General features: G+C 36.3%; 1 protein-coding gene across 1 annotated transcript in view; it reads right to left on the reverse strand.

Annotated features, from left to right (window-relative positions):
* The window catches only part of RP1 (RP1 axonemal microtubule associated), a 348,078-nt gene that overhangs the window by 91,101 nt on the left and 229,243 nt on the right, over window positions 1–27,734 (reverse strand). The window contains 3 exon segments of the mRNA XM_054580711.1: window positions 7,774–7,937; window positions 24,963–25,007; window positions 25,327–25,385. Coding sequence (XP_054436686.1) covers window positions 7,774–7,937; window positions 24,963–25,007; window positions 25,327–25,385 — 268 coding nt within the window.

Below are 27,734 nucleotides of genomic sequence, written 5' to 3' on the forward strand. Positions count from 1 at the left end.
CTCGAAAAAGCAATGATGGAAAATTTCCCTAATTGGAGGAGAGAAAGGCTCTCCTGGATCCAGGAGGCACAGAGGACCCCACTCAAGAGGGACTCAAAGAGGTCCACTCCAAGACACATCATCATTAAAATGGCAACTATTAAATACAAAGAGAGAATCCTCAAGGCAGCAAGGGAGAAGGAGAAAGTAAAATACAAGGGGGCCCCGATACGCCTAGGAGCTGACTTCTCAACAGAAACACTACAAGCCAGAAGGGAATGGCAACAAATATTCCAAGCCATGAAAAGCAAGGGCCTACAGTCAAGGCCGCTCTACCCAGCTAGGCTCTCCATTAAAATAGAAGGGGAAATATTTCCCAGACAAGAGAAGACTAAAAGAATACATCTCTACCAACCCAGCACTCCAAGATATGCTAAGGGGACTGGTTTAAGCAAATGAAGGAAAAGAATGAGAGACAGACGAACACAGGTACAAAAAGAAAAGATGAGTAAGTTTCTATCAGTAATATCTCTCAACGAGAATGGACTAAATGCCCAAATCAAAAGACCCAGGGTAGCTGAATAGATAAGAAAAAATGACCCACACATATGCTGTCTACAAGAGACCCACCTCAGAGCAAGAGACATACACAGATTGAAAGTAAAGGGATAGAAAAAAATATTCCAAGCAAATGGGCATGTGAAAAAGGCCGGGTTGCCATACTTGTATCAGACAAAGTAGATTTCAAAACAAAGGCCATAAAGAGAGACCCAGAGGGGCACTTTATCATACTTAAAGGAAGAATCTATCAAGAACACATCAACATTGTAAACTTATATGCAACCAATATAGGAGCCCTAAAGTTTATAAGGAAATTGTTGGATGACTTCAAAAAAGATATAGACAGCAACACACGGATAGTAGGGGATTTTAACACCCCACTGTCAAAAATGGACAGATCTTCCCAACAAAATATTAATAAACATTCGTGGCGCTGAATGACACACTGAATCAAATAGACTTAACTGACATATATAGAACCTTACATCCCAAAGAAAAAAATACACATTCTTTTCAAATGCTCATATCAGTTTTTCAAAGATAGACCACATGATAGGACACAAAGCAAACCGCCGCAAATTCAGGAAAATTGAAATCATACCAAACTTTTTCAACCACAAGGGCTTGAAACTGGAAATCAATCTCAAAGAGAAACTTCGAAAACTTGCAAACTCATGGAGACTGAACAGTAGACTATTAAACAATGAATGGGTCAATAATGAGGTAAGAGAAGAAATCAAAAAATTTCTGGAAACAAACGAAAATGAACAGACAACAGTCCAAAACCTATGAGACACAGCAAAGGCAGTCCTGAGAGAGAAGTTCATAGCAATACAGGCTTACCTAAAAAAGATAGAAACATTTCAAATGAAAGACCTAACACTACAACTTCAAGAAGTGGAGAAACAACAACAAATAAATCCCAGAGCAAGTAGAAGGAAGGAAATAGTCAAGATTAGAGCAGAACTGAATGACATAGAGACAAAAAGAACAATTCAGAGGATCAACCAATCCAGAAGCTGGTTCTTTGAAAGGATTCATAAAGTGGACAAACCTTTAAGCAGACTCATCAAGAAAAAAAGGGAGAGGATCCGAATTAATAATATCAGAAATGAAAGAGGAGAAATAATAACTGATACCACAGAAATACAAAGGATCGTCAGAAACTACTATGAACAATTACATGCCAAGAAATTTGAAAATCTTGATGAAATGGACAAATTTTTAGAAACGTATAACCTTCCAACACTGAAGGAGGAAGAAACAGAAAGCTTGAACAGACTGATAACAGCTGGGGAAATTGAAGCAGTAACCAAGAAACTCCCGTCACACAAAAGCCCAGGGCCGGACGGTTTAACAGGAGAATTTTACAAAACATTTAAGGAAGAGCTAACCCCTGTCCTTCTCAGACTATTCCAAAAAATCCAAGGGGAGGGAAGACTCCCAGACTCCTTCTATGAGGCCAGCATCACCCTAATCCCAAAACCAGATAAAGACCCTACAAAGAAAGAAAACTACAGGCCAATTTCGCTGATGAACATAGACGCTAAAATCCTCAACAAAATATTGGTAAACCGCATCCAGTAATACGTTAAAACGATTATCCACCACAATCAAGTGGGATTCATCCCAGGCATGCAGGGTTGGTTCAATATACACATATCAGTAAACATGTTACATCACATAAATAAAAGAAAAGACAAAAACCACATAATCATCTCAATAGATGCAGAAAAAGCATTCGATAAGGTACAGTACCCATTTATGATCAAAACACTCACCAAAATGGGAATAAATGGGGCATTCCTCAATGTAATAAAGGCCATACATGAAAAACCTACAGCCAATATGATACTCAACGGGCAAAAACTGAAAGTTTTCCCACTAAGATCAGGAAGACGACAAGGATGTCCGCTCTCACCGCTTCTTTCCAACTTCGTATTGGAAGTTCTAGCCACAACAGTCAGACAAGAGAAAGAGATAAAAGGCATCCAAATAGGAAAGGAGGAAGTAAAGCTATCATTGTTTGCAGATGACATGATAGTGTACATAGAAACCCTGTAGACTCTACCAAAAAACTCCTCAACCTAATAAGTGAATTTGGCAAAACAGCAGGATACAAAGTCAACATTCAGAAATCAAAGGCATTTTTGTACACCAGCAATGCAATAGAAGAAGAAGAAATCAGAAAAAAATACCATTTGATATAGCAAGAAGAAAAATAATGTACCTAGGCATAAATTTAAGCAAAGGGACAAAAGACGTGTACGCAGAAAACTATACAACATTGATGAAAGAAATTAAGGAAGACACAAATAAATGGAAGCATATACCGTGCTCATGGATTGGAAGAATTAATATCATCAAAATGTCCATACTACCCAAAGCAATTTGTAGATTCAACGCAATCCCTATTAAGATACCAATGACATATTTCACAGAAATAGAACAGACATTTCAAAAACTTATATGGAATCATAAATGACCCCGAACAGCCTCAGCAATTTTGAGAAAGAAAAACAAAGTAGGAGGGATCACAATACCGGACATCAAACTCTACTACAAATTCACTATACTCAAAACAATCTGGTACTGGCACAAGAACAGACCCATAGACCAGTGGAACAGAATAGAAAGCCCAGAAATAAGCCCAGTTCTCTATGGGCACCTAATATTTGACAAAGGGGGCAGAAGCATAAAATGGAGCAATAATAGCCTCTTCAACAAATGGTGTTGGGAGAGCTGGACAGCTACATGCAAAAAATTGAAATTGGATCATCAGCTGACACAATACACAACAATAAACTCAAGATGGATAAAAGACTTAAATGTAAGTCGCAACACCATCAAAGTACTAGAGGAGAACTTTGGCAGGAAACTCTCAGATATCCCACGCTGCAATTTTTTCACTGATATGTCTCCTAAAGCAAGGGACATAAAGGAAAGAATAAACAAGTGGGACCCCATTCAAATAATAAGTTTCTGCACAGCAAAAGAAAACATCAGCAAAATGAAAAGGGAGCCAACCCTATGGGAAAATATATTCCCTAATGATACATCAGATAGAGGTTTAATCTCCAAGATATATAAAGAACTCACTCAACTCCACTCCAAGAAGACAAATGATCCAATCAAAAAATGGGCAATGGATCTGGGAAGACGCTTTTCCAAGGAGGAGATACAGAGGGCCCAGAGACATTTGAAAGAATGCTCAGCATCACTAACCATCAGAGAAATGCAGATCAAAACCACCATGAGGTACCACCTCACACCAGTCAGAATGGCCATCATCAACAGATCAACAAACAACAGGTGCTGGCAAGGCTGTGGAGAAAAGGGAACCCTAGACCACTGTTGGTGGGAATGCAGACTGGTGCAGCCACAGTGGAAAGCAGTGTGGAATTTCCTCAAAAGGTGAAAATGGAACTGTCTTTTGATCCAGTGATTCTCCTGCTGTGTCTATACCCTAAGAACACCAAAACGCCAATACAAAAGAACCTATGTACCCCAATGTTCATAGCAGCACAATTTACAGTAGCCAAGTGTTGGAAGCTACCTAAATGCCCATCAGTAGATGACTAGATCAAAAAGTAATGGTACATATACACAATGGAATACTTCACAGCAGAAAGAAAAAAAGAACTACTACACTTCGCGACAGCATGGATTGAACTGGAGAACATTATGCTTAGCAAAATAAGCCAGGGGGCGAAAGACAAATACCATATGATCTCACCTATAAGCGGAACCTAACCAACAATACAAAGATGCAAGGAAAATAAGACCAGCAACACTGAAAGGAAAAGAAATCAACAGAGACAAGAGGGAAGGAGGGAGGGTGGGCGGGGAAAAGGAAAGGAAGGGGAAAGTCAAGGAACATACAGCAAGGACTCATGGACAAAACCAAAGGGGAAGAGCTGAGGGAGAGTAGGAGGGAAGGGGCAAGGGAAAGTGGTGGCGGAGAGGCAGAGACAAATGTATTTTAGAAAATATATTAAAATAAAATTAAAGAAAAATATACTTCCATAATTGGTAAAGGAAATAGACATACAAGTTCAGGAAATACAGACTCACAAATAAGACAGACACAAAGAGGACTGCATCAAGTCAGATCATAATTAAAATGATAAAGGTTAAAGGTAAAGACAGAATCTTAAAAGCAACAAGAAAAATGCAGTTAGTTATCTGCAAGGGAGTTCTTGTAAGGTTTCAGCTGAATTTCTCAAAAAATACTCTGCAGGTTAGAAGGGACTTGCATGGAATATTCAGAGTGATGAAAAGCAAGGACCTACGAGTGAGATTACTGTGTCCAGCATAGCTCTCATTTAGAATTATAGGACAGATAAAATGCTTCCCAAACAAGAAAAAGCTAAAGGAGTTCATCATCACCAAACCACTATTATATGAAATGTAAAAGGAAGTTATTTAAGAAAAATAAAATAAAAACTGTGAACAAATAAAGTTGCAATAAATATGTTCTATCAAAAATTGAATCTAAAAAACAAACTAAGCAAACAAGCTGAACAGAAACAGAATCATTAATACAAAAAGAATGACTTGATGGCAGCCACATGGGAAGGGTGTTTGGGAGAATGGGTAAAAAGGTGAAGGAATTAGAAGCACAAATTCATCATAACAGAATAGTCATGTGGATATGAAGTACAGTTTAGGAAAGGGAAAAGCCAAAGAATTTTTGTACATGGCTCATGGATGTGAACAAAGGTATGGGCATTGCTTGAGGGAGGGGGGATTCTGGGTGGAAGGAGCAAAGGGGGAAAAATTGGAACAACTGTAATAGCATAATCAATAAAATATAATTTAAAATGAAAATTAAAAAACAACACAAAATGGGAGAAAACATTTATGTCATATGTGTAATAAGAGATTCATATCTAAAATATATTTAAAAACTCAAACTCATTAGTGAAAAGATTAAATAATCCAATTAAAATGAACAAAGGATTTGAATGAACATTTTTCCAATGAAAATATACAAATACCCAACTAGCACATGAAGAAATGCTCAACATAAATAGTCATTAAGGAAATGAATATCAAATCACAATGAGACATTACTTCATACCCATTACTAGGATGGCTAGAATCAAAAGACAGAAAATAATAAATTTCTATGAAACATAGAGAAATAGGAACCCTCATATATTACTGGTGAGAATGTAAAAATGGTTCAGGTACCATAGAAAACAGTTGATAATTTCTCAAAATGTTAAACATAGAGTCAACAAGTGATGCAGTAATTCTATTTCTAGGTATCTACCCAAGAGAAATGATAATATACATATAAATCTACACAAAAACTTGTATATGGATGTTCATGGCAGCATTATTCATAATAATCATACTCATAGCTGAAAAGTAGAAACAATCCAAATGTCTATTAACTGACCACTAGATAAATACAATCTGATATAACTGTACAATGGCTAATTATTTAGCTATAAATAATGAAATACTTATACATGCTACAAAATAGATTAACCTTAAAATATTATCCTAAGTAGAAGGGAAAAGAGCCATACACAAGAGTCGCCAGGTTGTATGATTCCATTTATACTATTAAGAACAGGCAAATCTATATAGCGAGAAAGGAGATTCCTGATTTTCTAAAGTTGGAGAATAGAGGATTGAAAATTTACTGCTAATGCTTATGGGCATTCTTCTGGGATAATTATGGTCAACATTGTGGTAATTGTGGGGTGGGGAGGGGAGTATAAGGGAACTAAATGGTAAATGAAAAAATACAATTAAAAATGAATTTTAAAAAACTATAAAAATTTCTAAAATCAGAGTGTGGTGATGTTGTACAACTCTAAATATACTAAACACTACTAATTATATTTTAATGGATGAATGTTATGGTATGTCAATTATATTTTAATAAATATTTTAAAATTAAAATGTAATATGTATAGATAACCTCCACCGATCCACAGTCACATACTGTGACTTGCAAAAAGGTATTGAGAAATTTTAATTTACAAATATTAAACACTCTCTTGGCCAGGCGGTTCAGTTGGTTGAAGCATCATTCCATGCACCAAAAGGCTGTGGGTTTGATTCCCTGTAAGGGCACAAACCTAGGTTGCAGGTTTGATCCTTGGTCAGGGCACATGCAGCAGGCAACTGATCAATGACTCTCTCTCATATCAATGTTTCTCTCTCTCTCCCTTTCTCCTTTTCTCTAAAATCAGTAAACATATCTTTGGCTGAGGATTTTTTTAAAAAGAGATGTTAAACAATTAAACACTATGTATGACAGAAATAGATATCATGATTTGGGGTGTGTATTAATGATTTAATAACAATTAAAATTTACCAATTGTTTACTATGTTCCGCCAGGTAGTGTGCTATAAATTAGAGACTTTTAAAAAGGACTTTGGCTGAATGGATAAAAAGTAATCTCATTTTTCAGAATTTGTTATAAGGAAATAAGATAGTTTTGGTTAGAACAAAAAGAAACTAAGGTCAAGAGTATGTTCATTATAGGAATGTTTATAATAGTAAGACACTAGAAGCCTTTTAAATGTTTACTTATAGCAAATGAAATGGTAAATTTCATATATACAATAATTAATAAAATGTATAATTAGGAAGACTAGGTAGCTGTTTTTGTAAATAAGAAACTACAAAAGTACTTATGTACTATGATATCTATAGGAAACCATTGAGCATTTCAAGCACTGCACTAAATACTTTATATGGATTAGTTCATTAATCATCATGATAACCCTCTGAGGTAAGGATTATCGAGGCTTATAGCAATTAAGTAATTGTCAAAGTCACCAAGCTAGTAAGTGCTAAAGTCAGCACTCAAATCTTGACCACCTGACTCCTCAGACCATGTCTTAACCACGAGTCTCACCACCTTTCATCATAGCATCATACTCCAGGGACATGAATAAGGACAAAAAAATAGAGTCAAAAATGGAAATATTTGACCTGATAGTGGATTAGAAGTAAATTTTCCACACTAATTTTTAGATATTTTAATGTTCATACACTTTGTTGTCTTTAGGCAAATGAAAATGGAGAAGAATTAAAAACTTCTATTTCTGTTATTATTCTTGTTTCCCAACTCCCTTAGGATAAATCAGTTTTATGTTTATCAAGATATTGTAATGCAAGTGCAAAACAAACAGAAAAATACTTCATTTTAGGTAATGTATATCATAAGATATCTTAGCAAAAAGGTTTTAGTATATCAACTTTACCTTGAATATATCTGCACTGTTGGGGTTAAACAGCTGGTGTTTCCCAGAACCTAAAATAATTGGACCTGAACATCTTGCTTCTCCATAGACATAAAGGGATACTGTTGCTGAGGTGCCTGCATTTTCAAGATCTCCAGTGACAACAGTAACCTTCCAATCTCCTTCTGCAAAAGAAAGAATATATATATATATATATATATATATATATATATATATATATATATATATATAAATTGTGGAGAAAAACCATATTAATATAAGGAAATGAGAAATTTTACCTAATCTACTTAGTTGTGAAGTGAATAACTTATGAAATCAAAAGTAAGGAGTGACATCAGATAAATGGTGGTGTGAGTGATCCCTTTGGTCTTTCCCCTTGAATTTTCAACAATTTGAACAGCTGTAACTCAACAAAGATTCCCTGATCAATGCACAGGCACACTTGAGAGATCTACATGCTGAAGCATCTAAAGGTGGGCAAGTGGGAACAAACAGGGGATGAGAATAGAAAGAAGGGCTAAGACAGACCATGGACACAACCTGTTGCTGGGAGTTCACTGTGGGACTCAGCTTGGAGAGGGGAGCAATCCAGTTGTGGCTGGCACTCCCTTCAGCCAGGGGGAACACAGAGATTACTGCAGGAGTGAGCAGCATGAGCTGTAGCTGAGATCGGAGATCTAGGCAAGGACACAGCACTGGTGTGCTGCTGTGGCTGTCAGGCAGTATTCCAGGAAGGAAAACAAAGACACAGAGCCCCGCAACCCCATAGATTACTAGAGCTTGCCTTTCTTTGCCCTTGGTGTTGGGTTTCAGAGCACACTACCTACAAACCCAAGAACTAGTACTACAGAATCACAATTTTCCTTGAGCAAAGGGTGTATTCTGTTACTGGTCCTGGGTTTGAGCACAACGGAGTCCCCACAAAGGTCTGAGGTCATCATAACCAGGAGGGCAAAACAAAGAAGACTGCCAGGTTCCCCCAGCCAACCCCACCCCCATGCATCACTGCTACACTAATGGCAGCCAAAGACACTGCTGGGGTCAGCACTGAGATTTCACAGTGCTAAAAACTTGTGATTTAACAACACCTACTGGAAAATAATAGAAAGACCTCTTTGTATTAATCTGCCTGATAAGTGCCATACATACAGAGATTCCTAGACAGAGAAGGAACTCATCAAATCCCATGAATAATCAAGCAATGGAGGAAGCTCAAGAAAAAAAAAATCTCCAGAAAGCAAATTTAAACACATGATAATATGTAACATATATGACAATCTTGATAAATGTTCAAGATTACAGTTCTGAAAATACTCAGTGAGATGCAAGAAAATACAGACAGGTAACTTAATGCACTCAGAAAACAAAACAATGAACAAAATGAGTACTTTATCAAAGAAACTGAAACTTTAAAAAAAGCCAAACAAAAATTCTGAAGATGAAGAACTCAATAAAGAAAAAGTCAAGAATGAACTAGCAAGCATTGGAAATAGAGTGCACCCACTAGAGGAAATAATGATATCGAAGATAGAAATCTGGAAATGATGCAGAGGGAAGAAGAGACATGAGCATAAAAATTACTCTGTGAGAACTACCTGAATCAGAAAGAACAATATAAGAGTAATACACATACCAGAAGAAGAGAGTGAAAAGGGAATAGAGAGTTTATTCAAACAAACTGTTGATGAGAACTTCCCAAACCTATGGAAAGAACTAGATCCTTAAATCCAAGAAGCAAACAGAACACCTAGTTACCTCAATCCAAAGAGCCCTTCAACAAGGCATATTGTTTTGAAATTGTCAAAAATTAATGACAAAGAAAGACTTCTCAAGTCAGCCAATGAAAATAAGAAAGTAATGTATAAAGGAAAACCAACTAGGTTATCATCAAACTTCTCAGAAGAAATTCTACAAGCCAGAAAAGAGTGGAACCAAGTATTCAAACTTCCAGAAGTAAACTACTGAGAGAAATTACCAGCCAAGAACAATATATTCAGCCAAGTTATCCTTTAAATATAAATGAGACATAAAGACTTTTCCAGACATATAGAAACAGAGGAAATTTATCACTAGAAGTTCTTCATCACAGGAAATACTCAAGGGCATTATTCTACGTAAAACAAAGAGAAAAGGGTCACAAAATCATTAGTGAAATCACCACCAAACTTACAACATAAACAGGAATAATTTATGACAACAAAACCATGAAAGGGGGGGTAAAGTTCTGAATTTGCAAAGGAAGATGGAGACTAGATGCATTCAAAAGAAAAAGAATTACTGCATATGTGAAAATTCCTTTTTCATAAACCTAATGGTAACCACACACACACACACACACACACACAAATTGCGATACACAGCTTCAAAAAAAGGAAATAGAGGAAAGAATTATGGAATACCACCAAAAAACAACAGTGAGAAACATAAAGGAAAAGAACCAGTAGAGGAACAGAGCTGCCAGAAAACAAAAGATAAAAGGGCTATAGGATATCCTCATTCATTAAGTATTACCCTAAATAGAAATGGACTGAATTCACCAGTAAAAAGGCATAGAGTAGCAGATTAGATCAAAAAACAAAACACAACTGGGAAATTTTGATCAAGATAGAAGTGTAAGTAAACACAGCTTGCTTCCTCTCACAACCACAGCAAAAATTACAGCTAGAATACAAGACAAATATTACCCAGAATCATCAGAAAATTAACCTGTAAAGAAGTCTGACAAGGGATTAAAGAAGCCAAATTCATCCAGACAGAAAGGAGGGACAGAGGCACAGGGACAAGTCCGGAGACAGATGTGGAGAGGCATGAAATCATGGAATGGGCATTCCTACACTCATGTGTGGTGGATAAAAACTGGGAGGGTTATCTCGGGAGCAAGGGATCCCCACCCCACACCAGACCATCCAGCCCAGGGCTCCAGCACCAGAAAGATAAGTCCCCATAACTTCTGTTTGTAAAAAACAGTGGGAGTTGGGGCAGTGGAAGAAACTGTGGGATTCTCAGGAGTCTCCTCTTAAAGGGCCTGCAGTGGATTTAGGACTTGTGCAGTCTCACTCCATCTTGGTTGGATTCAACACCAGGGCAACAGCTCGAAGGGGTGGCATACAGGGAGAAATTGAAGTGACTGGCATCAGAGTGAGTTCCAGGGGACAACTTCCTCCCAGACAAAACTCCAGAGGCCAGGCAGCAGCATTGTCTCCTCTCTGGGCTCCACCCCACACAGAGCCAGTGCGGCAACACCCATTGCCCCGCCCTCGTGATTATCTAGGGCTCCACCCCACCCAACTTACCAGTGTACTTTTCTATAATAGGCTATTCTATTAAGACAGAGTCAAAGCACCTCTACCTAATACACAGGAACAAACAGCAAGGCTGCCAAAATGAGGAGACAAAGAAATATGGCCCAAATAAAAGAACAGAACAAAATTCCAGGAAAAGAACTAAACAAACTGGAGATAAGCAATCTATCAGATGCAGAGTTTAAAGCACTGGATACTAGGATGCTCAAGTAACTCACTGGGTACTTCAACATAAAACATAAACATAAAAACAGCATAAAAAAGATCCAGGCAGAAATGAAGTTTACACTAAGTGAAATAAAGAAAAATTTTCAAGGAACCAATAGAGGAGGGGATGAAGCCAAGAATCAAATCGATGATTTGGAATATAAAGAAGAAAAAAACATTTAATTAGAAGAGCAAGAAGAAAAAAAAGAATTAAAAAAAAACCCCAAAACCAGAGGATAGGCTAAGGAGCCTCTGGGGCATTTTCAAGCGTACCAACATCCAAATCATAAGGGTGCCAGAAGGAGATGAAAAAGAACAAGAAACTAAAAACTATTTACAAAAATAATGAAGGAAAACTTCCTTACTTTGGTGAAAAAAATATACATGCAAATCCAGGAAGCACAGAGAGTCCCAAACAATGAACCCAAAGAGGACCACACATCATAATTAAAATGCCAAAGGTTAAAAGGTAAAAGGAGAATCTTAAAAGCAGCAAGAGAAAAGCAGGTAGTTTCCTACAAAGGAGTTCCCGTAAGACTGTCAGCTGAATTCTCAAAAGAAACTTTGCAGCATAAAAGGGACTGGCAAGAAGTATTCAAAGTGTGTAAAAGCAAGGACTTACAACCTAGATTACTCTATCCAGGAAAGCTACCATTAGGATGGAAGGGCAGATAAAGTGCTTCCCAGACAAGGTGAAACTAAAAGAGTTCATCATCACCAAGTTGCTATCATATGAAATATTAAAGGAACTTATCTAAAAAAAAGAAGAAGTTCAAACCTATGAGCATTAAAATGGCAATAAATTCACAACTATCAACAACTGAATAAAAAAAAAACTAAGCAAACAAGGTGAACAGAAACAGAATCATAGATATGGAGATCATTCGAAGGGTTATCATTTGTGTGGATGAAGGACAGAATGGGGGAAAAGGCACAGATATTAAGAAGTACAAATTGGTAAGTACCAATTAGACAGAGGGATGTTAAGAACTGTATAGGAAATGGAGTAGCCAAAGAACTTATATGCATAACATGTGGACATGAATTAAGTTGGGGGAATGCTGGAGGGAATGGGTGGTACCAGGTGGCGGAGGACAAAGAAGGAAAATTGGAACAACTGTAATTGCATAATCAATAAAATATATTTTAAAAACCACAACCATGTGCTGCCTTCAGGAGACCCATCTAAGCTGCAAAGACAAAGTTAGACTCAAAGTGAAGGTGTGGAAAATGATTGAATAAACATACACCGAAAACATGCACAGAAAAGCAGGTGTAGCCATACTTACATCTGACAAAATATATTTCAAAATAACAAAGATAACAAGGGACAAAGATGGACATTTTATAATGACATTTTATAACTGGGTACACTCTATTACGGAGACATAACACAATATATATGTACCCAATCAGTAAGTACAGAAATATATATGCACCTAATCAGTAAACAACAGAACTAAAAGGAGAAACAGAGAAATACAATCATAGTAGGGGAACTTAAAACTCTACTGACAGCTCTAAACAGATCATCCAAACAGAAAATCAATAAAAAAAATTAGACTTAAATGACACATTGGACTGAATGAACATAATTGACATTTACAGAGCCCTTTAATCCAGCTCTTCAAGTTATACATTCTTCTCCAGTGCAAATGGATCATTCTCAAGAATAAACCATGAGATGGCTTACAAAACCAGCTGCAGAAAATTCAAGAAAATGGAAACTTTACCAAGCATATTCTCTGACCACAGTGATTTGAAATTAGAAATAAATTGCAAAAAGGAAGTAAAAGATCCCATAAATGTGTGGGTACTAAACAACATACTCCAAAAATAAAGACTGGTTCAAAGGAGAAATAAAAAGTGAGAGCAAAAGATATATAGAGAAAAGTGGAAATGGCCATATGACATATCAAAAGTTCTCTGATGCAACATAAACATCAATAAGAGGAAAGTTTATACCATTGCATGCCTATCTCCAGAAACAAGAGAAATCCCAAGTAAACAACCTAACATCACATCTGAAAGAACTAGAAGAAAAAAACAAAATCAACCCAAAACTAGCATAAGAAAGGAAATAATAAAATTAGAGAAGAAATGAAATTGAGAACAAAGAGGCTATACAAAAAAATGAATGCACCAAAGAGCTGGTTCTTTAAAAAGAGTAATAAAATTGACAAACTCCTGGCTAGACTCACTAAAGGAAAAAAAAAAAAAGACTCATATAAACCAAACTAGAAATGAAAGAGAAGTTACCACTGACATTACAGATATACAAAGAATCATACTAGAATACTAAGAAAGACCATATGCCACCAAATTCAATAACCTAGAAGAAATGGATAAGTTCCTAGAAATATGTAACCTTCCTAGACTGAATCATGAAGAATTGGAAAATATAATTAGAAAGATTAATAGTGATGATATTGAAACAACCATCAAAAACCTTCCCCCGAAAAATAGTCAGGACCAGATAGCTTCACTAGTAAATTCGACCAAACATTCAAAGATTTCATGCCTATCCTCAAACTCTCCCAAAATATTGAAGAAGAGGCAATATTTCCTAATACATTTTATGAGGTGAATATAATTGATAACAAAACCTGGCAAGGATATCAGAAAAAAAGTAAACTACAGGCAATATCTCTGAGGAATACAGATGCAAAAATCCTAAACAAAATACTAGCAAATTGAATACAACCATATATTAAAAAAATAATACACCACGATCAAGTGTGGTTCATTCCAGGGGCACAAGGGCAATTTAACATACATAAATGAATCAAAGTAATAGGCCACATTAACAAAACAGAGGCTAAAAATCATATGGTCTTATCAATAGATGCATAAGAGCATTTGATAGGATGCAACATTCATTTATGATTAAAACACTCAATAAAATTGGTATAAAAGGAATGTATTTCAACAAAATGAATGTGACAAAAGATAAACCCTCAGCCAATATACTCAGTAGCAAAAATCTGAAAGCTTTTCCTATAAAATCAGGAGCAAGAAAAAGATGACCATTCTCACCATTCTTATTCAACATAGTCCTAGATGCCCTAGCCAGAGCATTCGACAAGAGCAAGATATAAAAATCATCTGAACTGGAAAAAAAGAACTAAAAATGTCATTTTTTATGGATAACATGATTCTGTATATAGAAAATCCTAAAGACTCCACCAAAATGCTGCTAGAAACAATACACAAACACAGTAAAGTTGCAGGATATACAATCAATGTACAAAATCCACTCATTTCCTATATACTAGTGAAATTTCAGAAAAATAAATGAAAAAAATCCTTTTGCATTTACAACAAAAAGAATAAAAAACCTAGGAATAAACTTAACAAAAAGTGAGGACCAATTTACTGAAAACTACAAAGTAGTATTAAAAGAGGTTGAAAATGACAAAATGAAGTTAAAAGACATTTCTGTTCATGGATTGGAAGAATCAACACAACTAAAATGCCATATTACCCAAGGTAATATACAGATTTAATGCAATCCCCATCAAAATCCCAATGTCATTTTTTAAAGAAAGAGAACAAAAATAATCAATTTGAATGACAGAAAAAAAATCCCAAGTGGCCAGAGCAATTCTGAGAAAAAAGAACAAAGACAAAGGTATCACATTACCTGACTTCAAATTAAACTACAGAGCTATGATAATATAAAAAGCACGTTATTTGATGAAAAATAGATCCACAGATGAAAGGAACAGAATTGAGAGCATAGAAATCAACCCACAGGAAGATGGGCAAATAATTTAGACAACGAAGCCAAAAACAGAAAACGGAGAAAAGAAAACCTCCCCACTAAATGGTGCTGGGAAAATTGGGAAGCCACGTGCAAAAGAATTAAACTAGATTACATTTTGTTCCCATGTGGAAAAGTTAATTCAAAATAGATCAAAGACCAAAATATAAGATCTGAAACAACAAAATACATAGAAGTAAACATAGGTACTAAACTTATGGACCTTGATCATAGAGAACATTTTATGAATTCTACCCCAAATGCAAGGGAAGTAAAGGCAAAAGCAAGTGAATGGACTATGTCAAATTAAAAATCTTCTGCATAGCAAAAGAAACTGACAAAAAAACCAAAAAGGGAACCAACCACATGGGAGATATTTGCAAATGATAGCTCCAACAAGGGGTTAATATCCAAATATATAAAACTCAACACAAACCAAACAATCAAATTTAAAAAAATGGGCAGAGGACCTGAACAGACACCTCTCCCTAAAAGACTTACAGATGGCCAACAGATATACGAAAAGATGTTCATTTTTACAAGCTATTGGGAAAATGCAAATCAAAACTACAACGAGATGCCACCTCACACCTGTTAGAATGCCTTTTTCAATAAGAGAAGTAATAAAAAGTATTGGAGAGGTTGTGGAGGAAAGAGATCCCTCATTCGCTACTGGTGGAAACAGTCTGGTAAAACCAATAAGGAAAATAGTCTGTTGATTTCTCAAAAAATTAAGAACAGAGTTAACATATGACCCAGCAATCCCTCTCCTAGGTATCTACCCATGAAACTCAAAAACATTTATTCACAATGATATATGCACTCCTGTGCTCATTGCAGCATTATTCACTGTGGCCAAGACATGGAAACAACCAAAGTGTTCTTTCATAGAGGATTGGACAAAGATGATACGGTACATATATACAATGAAATACTTCTCAGCCATAAGAAAAGATGAAATACTGCCATTTGTGACAACATGGATGGACCTCAAGAATATTATGCTCAGTCAGTCAGAAAAAGCTAAGAACAGTATGATTTCACTCATACATGGGGTATAAAACTGAAACTCATAGACACAGGCAAGAGTATGGTGGTTACTAAAGAGAAGGGGGTGAGAGGGTGGTGGAGGATAAAGGGGGCCAAATATTTGGTCATAGAAAATGATTTGACTTTTGTTGGTGGGCACACAATGCAAAATACAGATCATGTATCACAGAAATGTACAATTGAAACTTATATTATCCTATTAACCAATGCTGCCCCAATAAATGTAATTTAAAAAGAAGTATTAATATAATTGTTAGTCATGGACTCCTTTTGAAGCCAGCATGTGGGAAATTTTTAGAAATAAAGCATTTTAATTACAAAGCTAATAAACAGTGGGCTTTTCAGGACAACAAATATTTTGGACAAAATGCTGAGTTGGAAACATTTAGTAGTAAGTGTTTGGCTGGAAACTTTAGGTGGGAAAATGGAGACAACTGTACTTGAACAACAACAAAAAATAAAAATAAATAAAATATAAAAAACATATTTTATTGTGTATATACCAACATAAAATCCCAATTATATGTTGATTGAACATTTTAACTGATGTAATTAAATACAACATTTTATATTTTTCTTTTAAAAAAAGTTTATTTAGACATACTGTCAAATCTTGGGGTGGAAATGATGGACATATTGAAAATCTGACACATCAAGGGGTTATCTATACTAGGAAATGCCCTGTCAAGCTTGGGTTAATAACATAGTCCTAGCAGAATCATGGTGAGGATGTAAAAGACCTGAAAGTGAAGCATAAAAAGTTTAAAATGTTTTCAAGAAAGATTGTTGGAGTCTCCTAAGGATTGGAATGAACCAATAAATAAGGAGTAAGATGTTAAATGTTGGGTTTAGGAGTAGGAGGTTAGAGAAAAGACGCATCAGAACTAGAGAAAGACAATGTGTGTTATAAGCAGAGTGGATCACTGAGCTTCCTGCCATGGTGAGGCTGGGAGCACGGACAGGGAGGTTGAGGCAAGCAGAGCATGACAGAAAACATCTTTTAAAGAGGTCTACAGCTTGTCCTATGATTAGTTCAGTTGGAAAAATAAGTCAAGATAGGATATTTCTTATCATTTTGTGCACTTTGGAAAACTATACTATCAACTCCAGCAGTAAAAGCTTCTCAAACTGAGCTGAGCCCATACGAAGTACGAGTATAATAGGGGATAAAGTCCTGTTAGAATTCTATGTAAGGCATGCAACTGCACTCATCACAGGTTAATCCTGGATTGCAGGGGCAACATATAGGTGTCTTTATTATTTTCACGTGCTCCATAGATGCGTACTGCCTTGAGAGTATTTTTTTACATTTACAAATGTAAGACCTACCACCATTCTGGACACCTGAGTTCTCAGTGACTCCTTCACTACAATGCTTGTTTTTAATACATAATGCTATTCTCCCCTCCCCAATATATTCTCAGTGATTATTTTAATTCTCTAATTGGTTTAATAAAACTTGCATCAAGTACATTTAGCATAATGTTACACTTAATAATGAAATATTACTCAGCAATAGAATAGGATATAATCTTGCCATTTGTGACAACCTGGATAGACCTAGAGGGTATATGCTAAGTGAAATAAGTCAGAGAAAGACAAATACCATGTGATTTCACTTACATGTGGAATCTAAAAGAACAAACAAAAGAAAAACAAACTCATAGAAACAATGACCAATCTGGTGATTGCCAGGGGGAAGGGAATGGAGAATGATGAAAAAGTGAAGGAAAATATAGTCAATAATATTTTTATAGATAATTACTAGACTTAGTGTGGTGATCATATTGTAAGATATATAAATGCTAAATCATTGGATTGTACACCTGAAACTAGTATAATATTGTATATCAACTATACTAAAATAAAAAATAAAAATTAAACGTATGTTCTTTCATTTGCCATTTTATTGTAGTTAAGTACAACCAGTCTACATATAATTGAACTAGGAAATTCTGAGTTTCATGATATAATATGAGGCCACCAATCACAATTCAATTAATATTTGTTGGTCAGCTGATTTGCAGATATTTTCTATCTTTATTATTTACAAGCATTGTGATAGACATTCAAGAGTGTCTCTAAAGAATCATGTGAATCAAGTAATTAAATCAGACTCAACAGTTTATAGATCTTACCTAATACCAAGTTTACTGTTGAATCACTAGCATGCCACGGACCAAGTGTTCTTCCATTGAAGAAATCATAAACCAGGGTTTGGTAAATGATGGCCCATTGGCCAAATCCAGGCTGTTTCCTGTTTTTGTAATCAAAGTTTCACTGGATCATAGCCACATTCATTTGTTCATGTTCTGTGCATGGGTGCTCCTATGCTACAACGGCAGAGCTGAGTAGTTGCCACAGAGGCCATATGATCTGCAAAGGCTAAGATGCATGTTATCTGGCCCTTCATCATAACAGTTTGTTGACAACTAATATATCTCAAAAACATCCTCTCCAGCTTGCATTAGAACATGTGCTGGTTGGGATTTAATATGAAAGATTTAATAAATGCATGCAGAGATATTAAATCCTCTGATTTCCCAGCTTAGATAACCATTTCCATTCATGTTGCCACCAATCCATAAATACCAAGTGTGTTCACAATAGGAAACCTAGACAAACCAGGCAAGTCCTGCTATGTCAGATTGCATTATTTAAAGAAGTCCTCATTGATCTCTCCTAATGCACTTAATCTTTTGCACTGTGACCATTTTATTGTTCTATTAAGAGGTGGAGTCTGTTTTCCTTGCCTTTGAGTCTGAGTTGCCCTTGTCCAATACAATACAGCACAAGTGACATTCTGTGACTTCAGAGTCTAGACTATGCTGAGTCTGCTAGAACACTCCCTCCTGGACCTCTGGAGTCATGCTGTGAAAACCCAAAGCACATGGGGAGTCCTCAGGTAGGTGGGTAACCCCCTGAGCTCCCAGTCTCATCAACTGGTAGATGGGCGAGCCATTGAGGAGGTCCAGCCAGCCACATCACTAAATGTCTCCAATTGCAATACTAGCTAACTAAAATTATGAGAGTTTCTAGGCAAAAATCACCTAGCTGAGCCATGTCAACCCATTGAAGGGTGAAAAACAATAATAAATTATTGTTTCGAGCCACTCAATTTGGAAGTGGTTTCTTGTGCAGCAACAGAAAACTGGAACAGCTGCTGAAAGCGTTTCACAGATAACAGTTCTCTATTACCTTTTTACTTAAAAAATACCTTTAGTGTTTTTACCCTGGGGGGGGGGGTCTGATTAGTGGCGTGATGCCAGAGATTTGACGGAGGCATGTCTTTCATTTCCCAAGCTGGCTGTTAACCTTTTTCTTTCCAAAGTTTTCCTTATTAATTGGAGGTTGATTTTTAGGAAGGCACAAGTGATTTATTTTGGTGAACAAAGTCCCTATAGTGAACTTGACTACCCCTGTCCTTAGATCTTAACATTTGATCTTTACCTTACTCCGTGCCCAATTCTGTCACAGAGGGAGCATGCATTTGACTTTGTAGCTCAGATAATTGACCCTGCAGTTGAATATAGAGACATCTGTGTCTAGACACATTTTCAGTTACTTGACAACTGCCCACTGAATACAGTACTCAAAGAAATGTGGTGAGGAGGCATGTAAATTAAGCCCTTACCATGTAATTGTTTGTTCAGACAGGAGAAAAAACCCCTCCAAGCTGCCTACCTTAAGTCATTACAATGCCCAGTAAACACACGGGACAGGTGTGCTTTGCCTGATGACACACCAGACAGCAAGTGTGTTCACTTATCTTAACAGAGCAGGGCACAGTAAGATGCAGTGAGAGTGACAAAACCCACTGCTACCTCCCAGTGCACTGATTCCAGTCAGGGGTAGGCTGACACAGCTTAAGGAGACCAACACCGCTAAGCATGAAATGTTTATTCGACTCTCACTGGGTGGAAGGTGACAGCACTGCGGCAGGGGGATGGAGGTGAGCACTGCGGCAGGAGGTAACTGAGGGGAGCAACAGCCCTAACTTTAACCAGATCCATCCCCTTTCCCAAATCTCTGTGCCGGTCCTCCAGACTCCAGGGGCTGAATCCAACAATTCCTCCTACCCATATTCCCTTTGCTCTTGGTGAGAGTCAGAACAAATAAATTGTTCTCCATCTTTACATCCACAGTGATATTTGAACATTACTCACAGATTGGCGCGCCTGTCAAATGATGCATTCAACTCTATTCATGATACCGATGCCCACTGCCCACAGCACCCCACCAAGCAGCCTCTGGCCCTCTGAAACCCACTCTCACACAGCCACTTTCCCTTGAACTATTCTTCAGCCATCCTAAAGGACTCCTTCCCACCTCTAGGACTTTGTTTAAAATCCCTCTTCAGAAATGTCACTCCTCTACCTCTTTTCTCCTCCTCTCAGCTCGGAGTCCAGGTTCAGCTCACAAGTTAACTCCTCTGAAAAGCATTTTCAGACATTCTTTCCAATAACTAGAATGAACCCTTCTTTCCATGCCTCTGTTGGACTCTGAACACTTCAACTTTTAAATATGAGAATAAGTGCCATCTCTCTGTGCCCTCTTATCCCTATCTACCTACACAAATTGTAAGCCACTTAAAGAGCAAGTTTTGGTCTTAAATGTGTCTATGTTCCCATTGCTTAGTATGATATTTTACACACAGTGGCCTTTCAAAAAAAAATGGATGAGTGAATGATTTATAAAAACTTTGTGATCCGCTAAAGAGTATTTTGAAAAGTAAGACTGCACATGTGAGGAAGGATAAGCAAGGTCAGTTTTCATACAAATGACAAGGACATTGTTATTTGCCTCATAATTGAGCTTGTTATTAGCACAAAAATAATAGAAATGGTATTGACTTTTTATCGCCAAAATTTTGAAGGGTATAAATATATTTCAATGAGATGTGGCAAAGATACTGTAAACAGACAAATTATTACTTTATTCTAATATTTTATAATTTTATGTCCAAACAACTTTATGTCTATAAGCTTAGTAGTCTTATAAAAATGTGTGCCATAAATCATCACAGCAGGTGGCAATCCAAAGCCATTTACATTAGATTAGGAGGGCATGACGATGTTATAAAATAGTTTATGTTCTTAATTATGTTTAGCTGAAACTAATAATTCAATTTCAATTTCTTTCCAATAGTAGACACCATTTGGGTAGCAAGGCCAGTAAGCATGTATGGAAAATGGAATCAAGAGGAGAGAGAAAATAGTTTAATAATATTTACCACCATAATCCACCAAGTTGCTAATCATGACACAAAGAGTTGTCATTGCCTGTAAATAAATGACTAAGTGCTCCAGGAATTGTAGAGTTTCTCAAAGTCAGAAACCCTTGAGAGCATGGAAGGAGCTGAATCATTTAAAGTCACTCAATTTTATATGACATTTAAGAGCTGAATTCAAACAAACAAGTGCTGGTGAGGATATGGAGAAAAGGGAACCCCAGTGTACTGTTGATAGGAATGCAGACTGGTGCAGCCACTGTGGAAAGCAGTGTGGAATTTCCTCAAAAAAATACTAAAAATGGAAATGCCTTTTGATCCAGTGATCCCACTGCTAGTATTATACCCCAAGAATCTTGAAACACCAATTCAAAAGAACCTATGCACCCCAATGTTCATAGCAGCACAATTTACAATAGCCAAGTGTTGGAAACAGCTTAAGCACCCAACAGTAATGAGTGGATCAAAAAACTGTGGTACATTTACATAATGGATTACTATGCAGCAGAAAGAAGGAGCTCCTATCCTTCATGGTTGGAACTGGATGGAACTGGAGAGCATTGTAAGTGAAATATGCCAGGAAGCAAAAGACAAATACCATATGATCTCACCTATAAGTGGAACCTAATCAACAAAACAAACAAGCAAGCAAAATGTAACCAGAGGCATGGAAACAAGGAACATACTGACAGCGACCAGAGGGAAGGCAGGAGGGGAATAATGGGAGAAAGAGAAGGGACAAGTCAAGGCACATGTATAAAGGACGAATGGACAAAGCCAAAGTGCGGAAGGATTGAGGGAGGGAGGTGGGGGTGGGTGGGGCAGGGGAAGGTAATAGCAGGAAAATGGAGACAAATGTATTTGAACATTAAAAAAAAAGTCAAGGAACATGTACAGAAGACACATGGACAAAGACAAGAGGGTGGGGATTTACTGTGGGAGCAGGGTAGGGATACAGGAGAACAACAGGGAGAAAACTGAGAAACGATGAAAAAAGAGCTGAATCCCAACACATTATTTCATTTACTCATTGGTCGAAGAGACAATATTCTGATACTTCTGAGCCAGTTTCCTGGGATAGTATTTTTAAAGTCTTCTCACTAGATTCTGAATAAATTGCAATAAAAAATCCTAAACTTTTTAGTATGATGTTTCATTCACAGGCAAATTAAAAAAAAATTCCCCATTGTCTACTACTACTACTACTACTACTACTACTACTAGTACTACTACTACTACTAAAGCGGCCATTAGCCAAAACTGAGTGGTGAGTAGTCAGTGATCATGAAGGGAGTGGTGATGTTAGTGTCCAGGCAAGAGGATGGGAGGCTGCGGCCCACACAAGGGTGAAAGCTGGACCTGAGGCTTTTGAAATGAGCTAAAAGAGGCTACACCCTTAGTGAGAGTTTGAGTCTACACAACTGTTAGCAAAGGAAGTGTAGCAGAAACCTAATTTGTTTTGAGAAAAGTTCTGGGTGAAAAAGATTAATAAGAACAATGACAATAGCAATAATAATCTTCCAACAGTTAAAAACATTCTTCCAATTGTGTAGGAAATATGATTGAAGGCTAACGACCTAAAAATATAGCTTAATAAGAAAAATCAGACAACAAAATACATTTAAAGTCATAGAAAATGTATACACAAATATTCTTAATGCCTGAGGGCAGTTAAGTTCCTTTAAAGTAAGAACAGACTCTGGAGTCAAATGATTGGGATTCAAAATCTTAATCTGCTACTTTCCACCTGTATGATTATAAGTGAATTTTAAAAACTTCTGTTTCCTTTAGTTTCACCATCTGTGAAATGGAACAATGAAATAATCTACTTCATGGGTTATTGTGAGGATTGAATAAATGAACATATCTAAAACATTAGACCCTACCTAGCAAATACTGTATGTGTTCACTGGTAACATTACCATTACTGCTCAATTCCACCTTATACCAGAGACCTAAATAGCTTCATAGGACAAGAAAAGGTATGCAATTATTCACATATAGCAACTTTAACAAATACATATATACATACATACACACGTACATAGGGAAACATAATTGTATTTATTGTTAATCACTTCAAAATAAAATTCAGTTAACTCAGTTAATTCCTTCTGTTCTCTTACTATTAAACTAAAATAGCATCTTGATCTATTATACTTTCTTACTATTGTAGCTACATAGAATGGCATAATTATACAAACATGCTTCCTATACTTTCAAAATCTAAGATCCATGTTTGCTCTTCAACACTCCTAGCCACAATGTAACACTACCTCAACAGAGTAGATTACATAATTTCTCAAGTTTCTTTCCACATCATAAATTGGTGTATTCATATAACTATGAGACTACTAATATATTCCTAGAAATGTATACCCATAAATATTAAAGATCACATTCTTCAGAATTTAGAAATGAAATGAGTACCATTCACAGACAAATAATGATAGTCTCATGAACTAAGGTCTACAATTAACTCACATTTGTACTATAAAAATTAAAGACATTTTAACAAGGCCATAAAAAATAAAATAAATAACAACAAAAAAGTATTGTCACAGAAATAACAAAAAAAAAAGTATGATAGTTTTTTCTAATCAAAATTAGACTGATAAAGTGATCTAACAAACTCCTAGGTAAACACCTCTGCCATATGTATAATGCAATTTCATTATATTGAGTATCACTGATGTTAATTGCATGGCTATTACTGTTTTAAAAAGACTCAGCTTTTTCATCCTTAATTAGAATCTTCAGTTTAAAACTATTAACCTATATTATTCATATATACCCCATCAAGTTCTGGAAATAATGGATAATTTTTGTACTTAGAATCTCACTTTAAGCTTTATTGCTTAAGGGTTTGTTGTAAGACCAGACCTTTTGAGGCCTCTTAAAATTATTAAGAGATTGTAAAACATTGGTAAAATTATGTCCATATTAACTGTTTGACACACATTGAGCCTTTCCTTGATAAATAACTGAAAAATAAAAAATAAAATATAAACCAAAATACTATTTCTATTATCAATAAATAAAAATGCCAGTTATCAAAGTGGACATGATGTTTGAATCTCTGTGGCCATCCTAATCAATAAAGGACTTTCTGAATATAATAATGTTAGTATTAACCCTGCCTACTTTCAAATTACTGCATACAGTACAAACATTTTTTGAAAAGATAGAGGTTTGTTAAATTGATATGCATATTAGTTATGTGTATTTATCCATGTCATTCAGATCAACTTTAAAAATGTAAATATATTAATAACACCATTACAGGTTGATTTGAAGAGGGTCCAGTAGGCAAGCTAATCTCAAAAGGCTTAAAAAGCAACTGAGAAATCAATACACAAATTTAGTAAAAAAAAAGAATAAATCATTTGAAAAATAATTATTTCTCTTATATTTAAATTATTGAAGAGAAAAAGCATTTGGAGCTAAAGTTATTAATGTTAGTTTCTTTACAAATCAATCTATAATTTAATGTCTGTGCCCATATTTATTTTAAATATTTTTCTATCAATAGTTTAAACTTAAATAAGAATATATTCAAAATTGTGCAGGTCAGGTAATCTTGAAACAGAAATAGATTTCAAATAATTAAAAGATGAAAAGTGGCAACAACATTTACCATTTGCTTTGTCTTGTATTTTAGGTTGATGATTCATTTGCATTTCTGCAAAAATAAAAGTGAATTGCAATTATTAATAGATCTGTTTGATGATATAAGTTGAAGGAAAAAAAAGTATAAGTTTAACACTTAAACAGAGGAAATCCTTAGGTTGACTTTTTAACTCACAGTAGAGCATATAACATAGCAAAACCACATATTTACATATGCTTTTATTTTCACCATGAGAAACAACTACGAATCTGATGCAAAGGGTGAACTATCGAAAGCGACATCCTGGGGACAACTGAAGATTGTTCCATGATGTTCAGTTTATCAAAATCATCTTGTACTTTCTTGAACTGAAGGTTTCATTAATCCTCACCTTGAAGATAAAGTTCAATTTCTGAATGTATTATGCCCTGAGACATAAAGGGAAGCCATCTGAAGAAAATAAAAAAGAGAGAAAGAAGAAAGGAAGAGAAAATTAATTTTTGTTTTTCTTGATTTTTACAATAAGCTTGATTTTGCATTGATTTTGTACATTAAAAGGTAATGATAAAAATAGTTTTAAGTAAAACATGATCCAATCTATGTGATCTAATAATTGTGGTAAGAATGTTATCACTACTGTGGCTTGGAGAATAAAATACATAAATTGTTGAACCTCCTAACCATCGCCCTCTCCAGGTTTACCAGTCCTCAGTCATGAACACTGTAAATGCAGCTGTGGGTCCAGTGGAGCACCCTCCCCATACTAAGTTGTAATAAAAGCAGGCGCAGGTCTAAGACTTTGAACCTGATACCTGGGCAAGGCTAGAAAGTGTGGCCTGCACATTGGTTTGAAGAAAATTTGGCACAGAAAAATAAGTACCACAATTTTAACAGACCTTCAATCTTTAATTCATACTGTATGTTTAACACATCTTGTGTCTTGCTTTCTTGTAGCTTTCTTTAAGATCTTTCTTCAGTGTTTCCAAAAAGAATATTACCTTAACATTTGGTGAAAATATCACCACTTTGGGAAATGTACTTAGATTAAGTAATAGCTAATTCTGGCAGCTTCCCTCAAAACAAGCCAAATTTGTGTGTTAGAACTCCTGATTGCAGAAAAAGCCAACACTGAACTCAGGAAACCAACTTTACCACTTGCTGGCTTTGAGATATTACCTTCTTGCTGAAATTAACCACCTCACAGAGCTGTTGTGAAGCTGAAATGAATAGTCATGTAAAAATATTTTATGTACTACTAAGTGGTACATAAATGTTTACCACAACAACCAGAATTGTAATTCAAATTATTCTGCTTTCAAACATACTTCCATTCCTTCCATCCTTCCATCTATTCAGTATCCATTTAGAAAGTGCCTTTTGTGTGCCAGATACTTTGATAAGTGCTGGAGATGCAAGAACAAGAGAGACAAGGAACCTGTGCTGAAGAATCTTTCAGTGTAAAATAAGAAAACAGATATGAAAAAGTATAAATTCACAAAGTGTTTTAGGTGATGTAAAAAATAATTGCAGACATTATAGGAGAAAAGGAGACTGACCAAATCTGAATGGCAAGAATGAGGAAGGGATAAAGAACAAATAAATTTCGATACAGATATGATACTTGAGCTTCAGGTTGAACAGTAAGTAGATGATTAACAGGCAAATAAAAATCCAGGAAGGATACCATAGTGAGAGAAAACAGCATTGGCAATGAAAAAGAGATGAGGTTCCATGTGGCTGAAGAACAGGAGGCTGCTGGGAAAGGGTTGGGAGGTGGGGAAGTGGGTAATGTGGTACTTACTGAAGGGGATATCACCTGGCCTGAGAAGGTCAATGTATTCAGAGGCTGAGTGGTGGGACTCTGTCTACCACATTGGCTCTGGAGTCACCAAATGATGCTACAGGTCAAGTACAAAGGTGAAATGTGAGCTCATACAGTTCTGAGCTGTGAACACTCCTATTTTTCAAAAGCTTGGAGAGATCCACTTTCCTTCTGACCAATTCAGCTCAGTGTTCTTTCTCTTCTCCCTCCAGAATCTCAAAAAACATGTAGTTTATTTTATGCATTTATTTAGCTCCAAATTATGCAAACTTGCTATTTTTTGTTTATGAGTTCCATCTTCACAGCTAGATTGGTATCTCCATTATTTCCTTCATATGCTAGAACAAAGGAAGTCAGCTTTATGTTTAAGAATATAAGCTCTGGATTTGATATGCAATCAGACTTCCTGGCCCCAAAACTGACTAGTGTTCTATGTACCTGACATCTCTAAGCTTTGGTTTCCTCATCAATAATAGTACCTGTATAATATGGAGATGGGATTAAATATATTTTAATTCATCCTGGTGTCTGACAAATGAGAAATGGTCAATAATTCCCAGTTACTACTGTATTATCTCACTGCCAAACAGAGCAACTTGTACATAGTTGATGTGTTGGGAACTGTCCTGCTTGGTTTCAGGGACTGCAGCCTTGTCGACAGGCGAGAGGGCCCCCAGGCTGGAGCTGAGCAAGGAGGCCTTGGGAAAATAGGCCACTGAGAGGACAAAACCTGTCTCCCTGGTAGGGGCACAGCCCCTGCCTCCCTCACATCATCCCGCTTGCCCCTAGAGGATGGCTGGTTCTTCTATGACGGGTAATGCCCATCAATGGCAGGGGCAACCTAAGACAGGCACAGATGTGTGGGCATCAGGGAAGGACTTGGGGGACACAGAGAAGGGGAAAAAGAAATGTCATGCCTCGGCTTGGATATGGCCAGAGTCCTCATTCTATCTGAAAGCAGTCTCATCTCTTGGCAG

Source organism: Pteronotus mesoamericanus, unplaced genomic scaffold (genome assembly GCF_021234165.1).
Source record: "Pteronotus mesoamericanus isolate MK-2021 breed Mesoamerican mustached bat unplaced genomic scaffold, CSHL_Meso_final contig_601, whole genome shotgun sequence".
Classification (NCBI taxonomy): domain Eukaryota; kingdom Metazoa; phylum Chordata; class Mammalia; order Chiroptera; family Mormoopidae; genus Pteronotus; species Pteronotus mesoamericanus.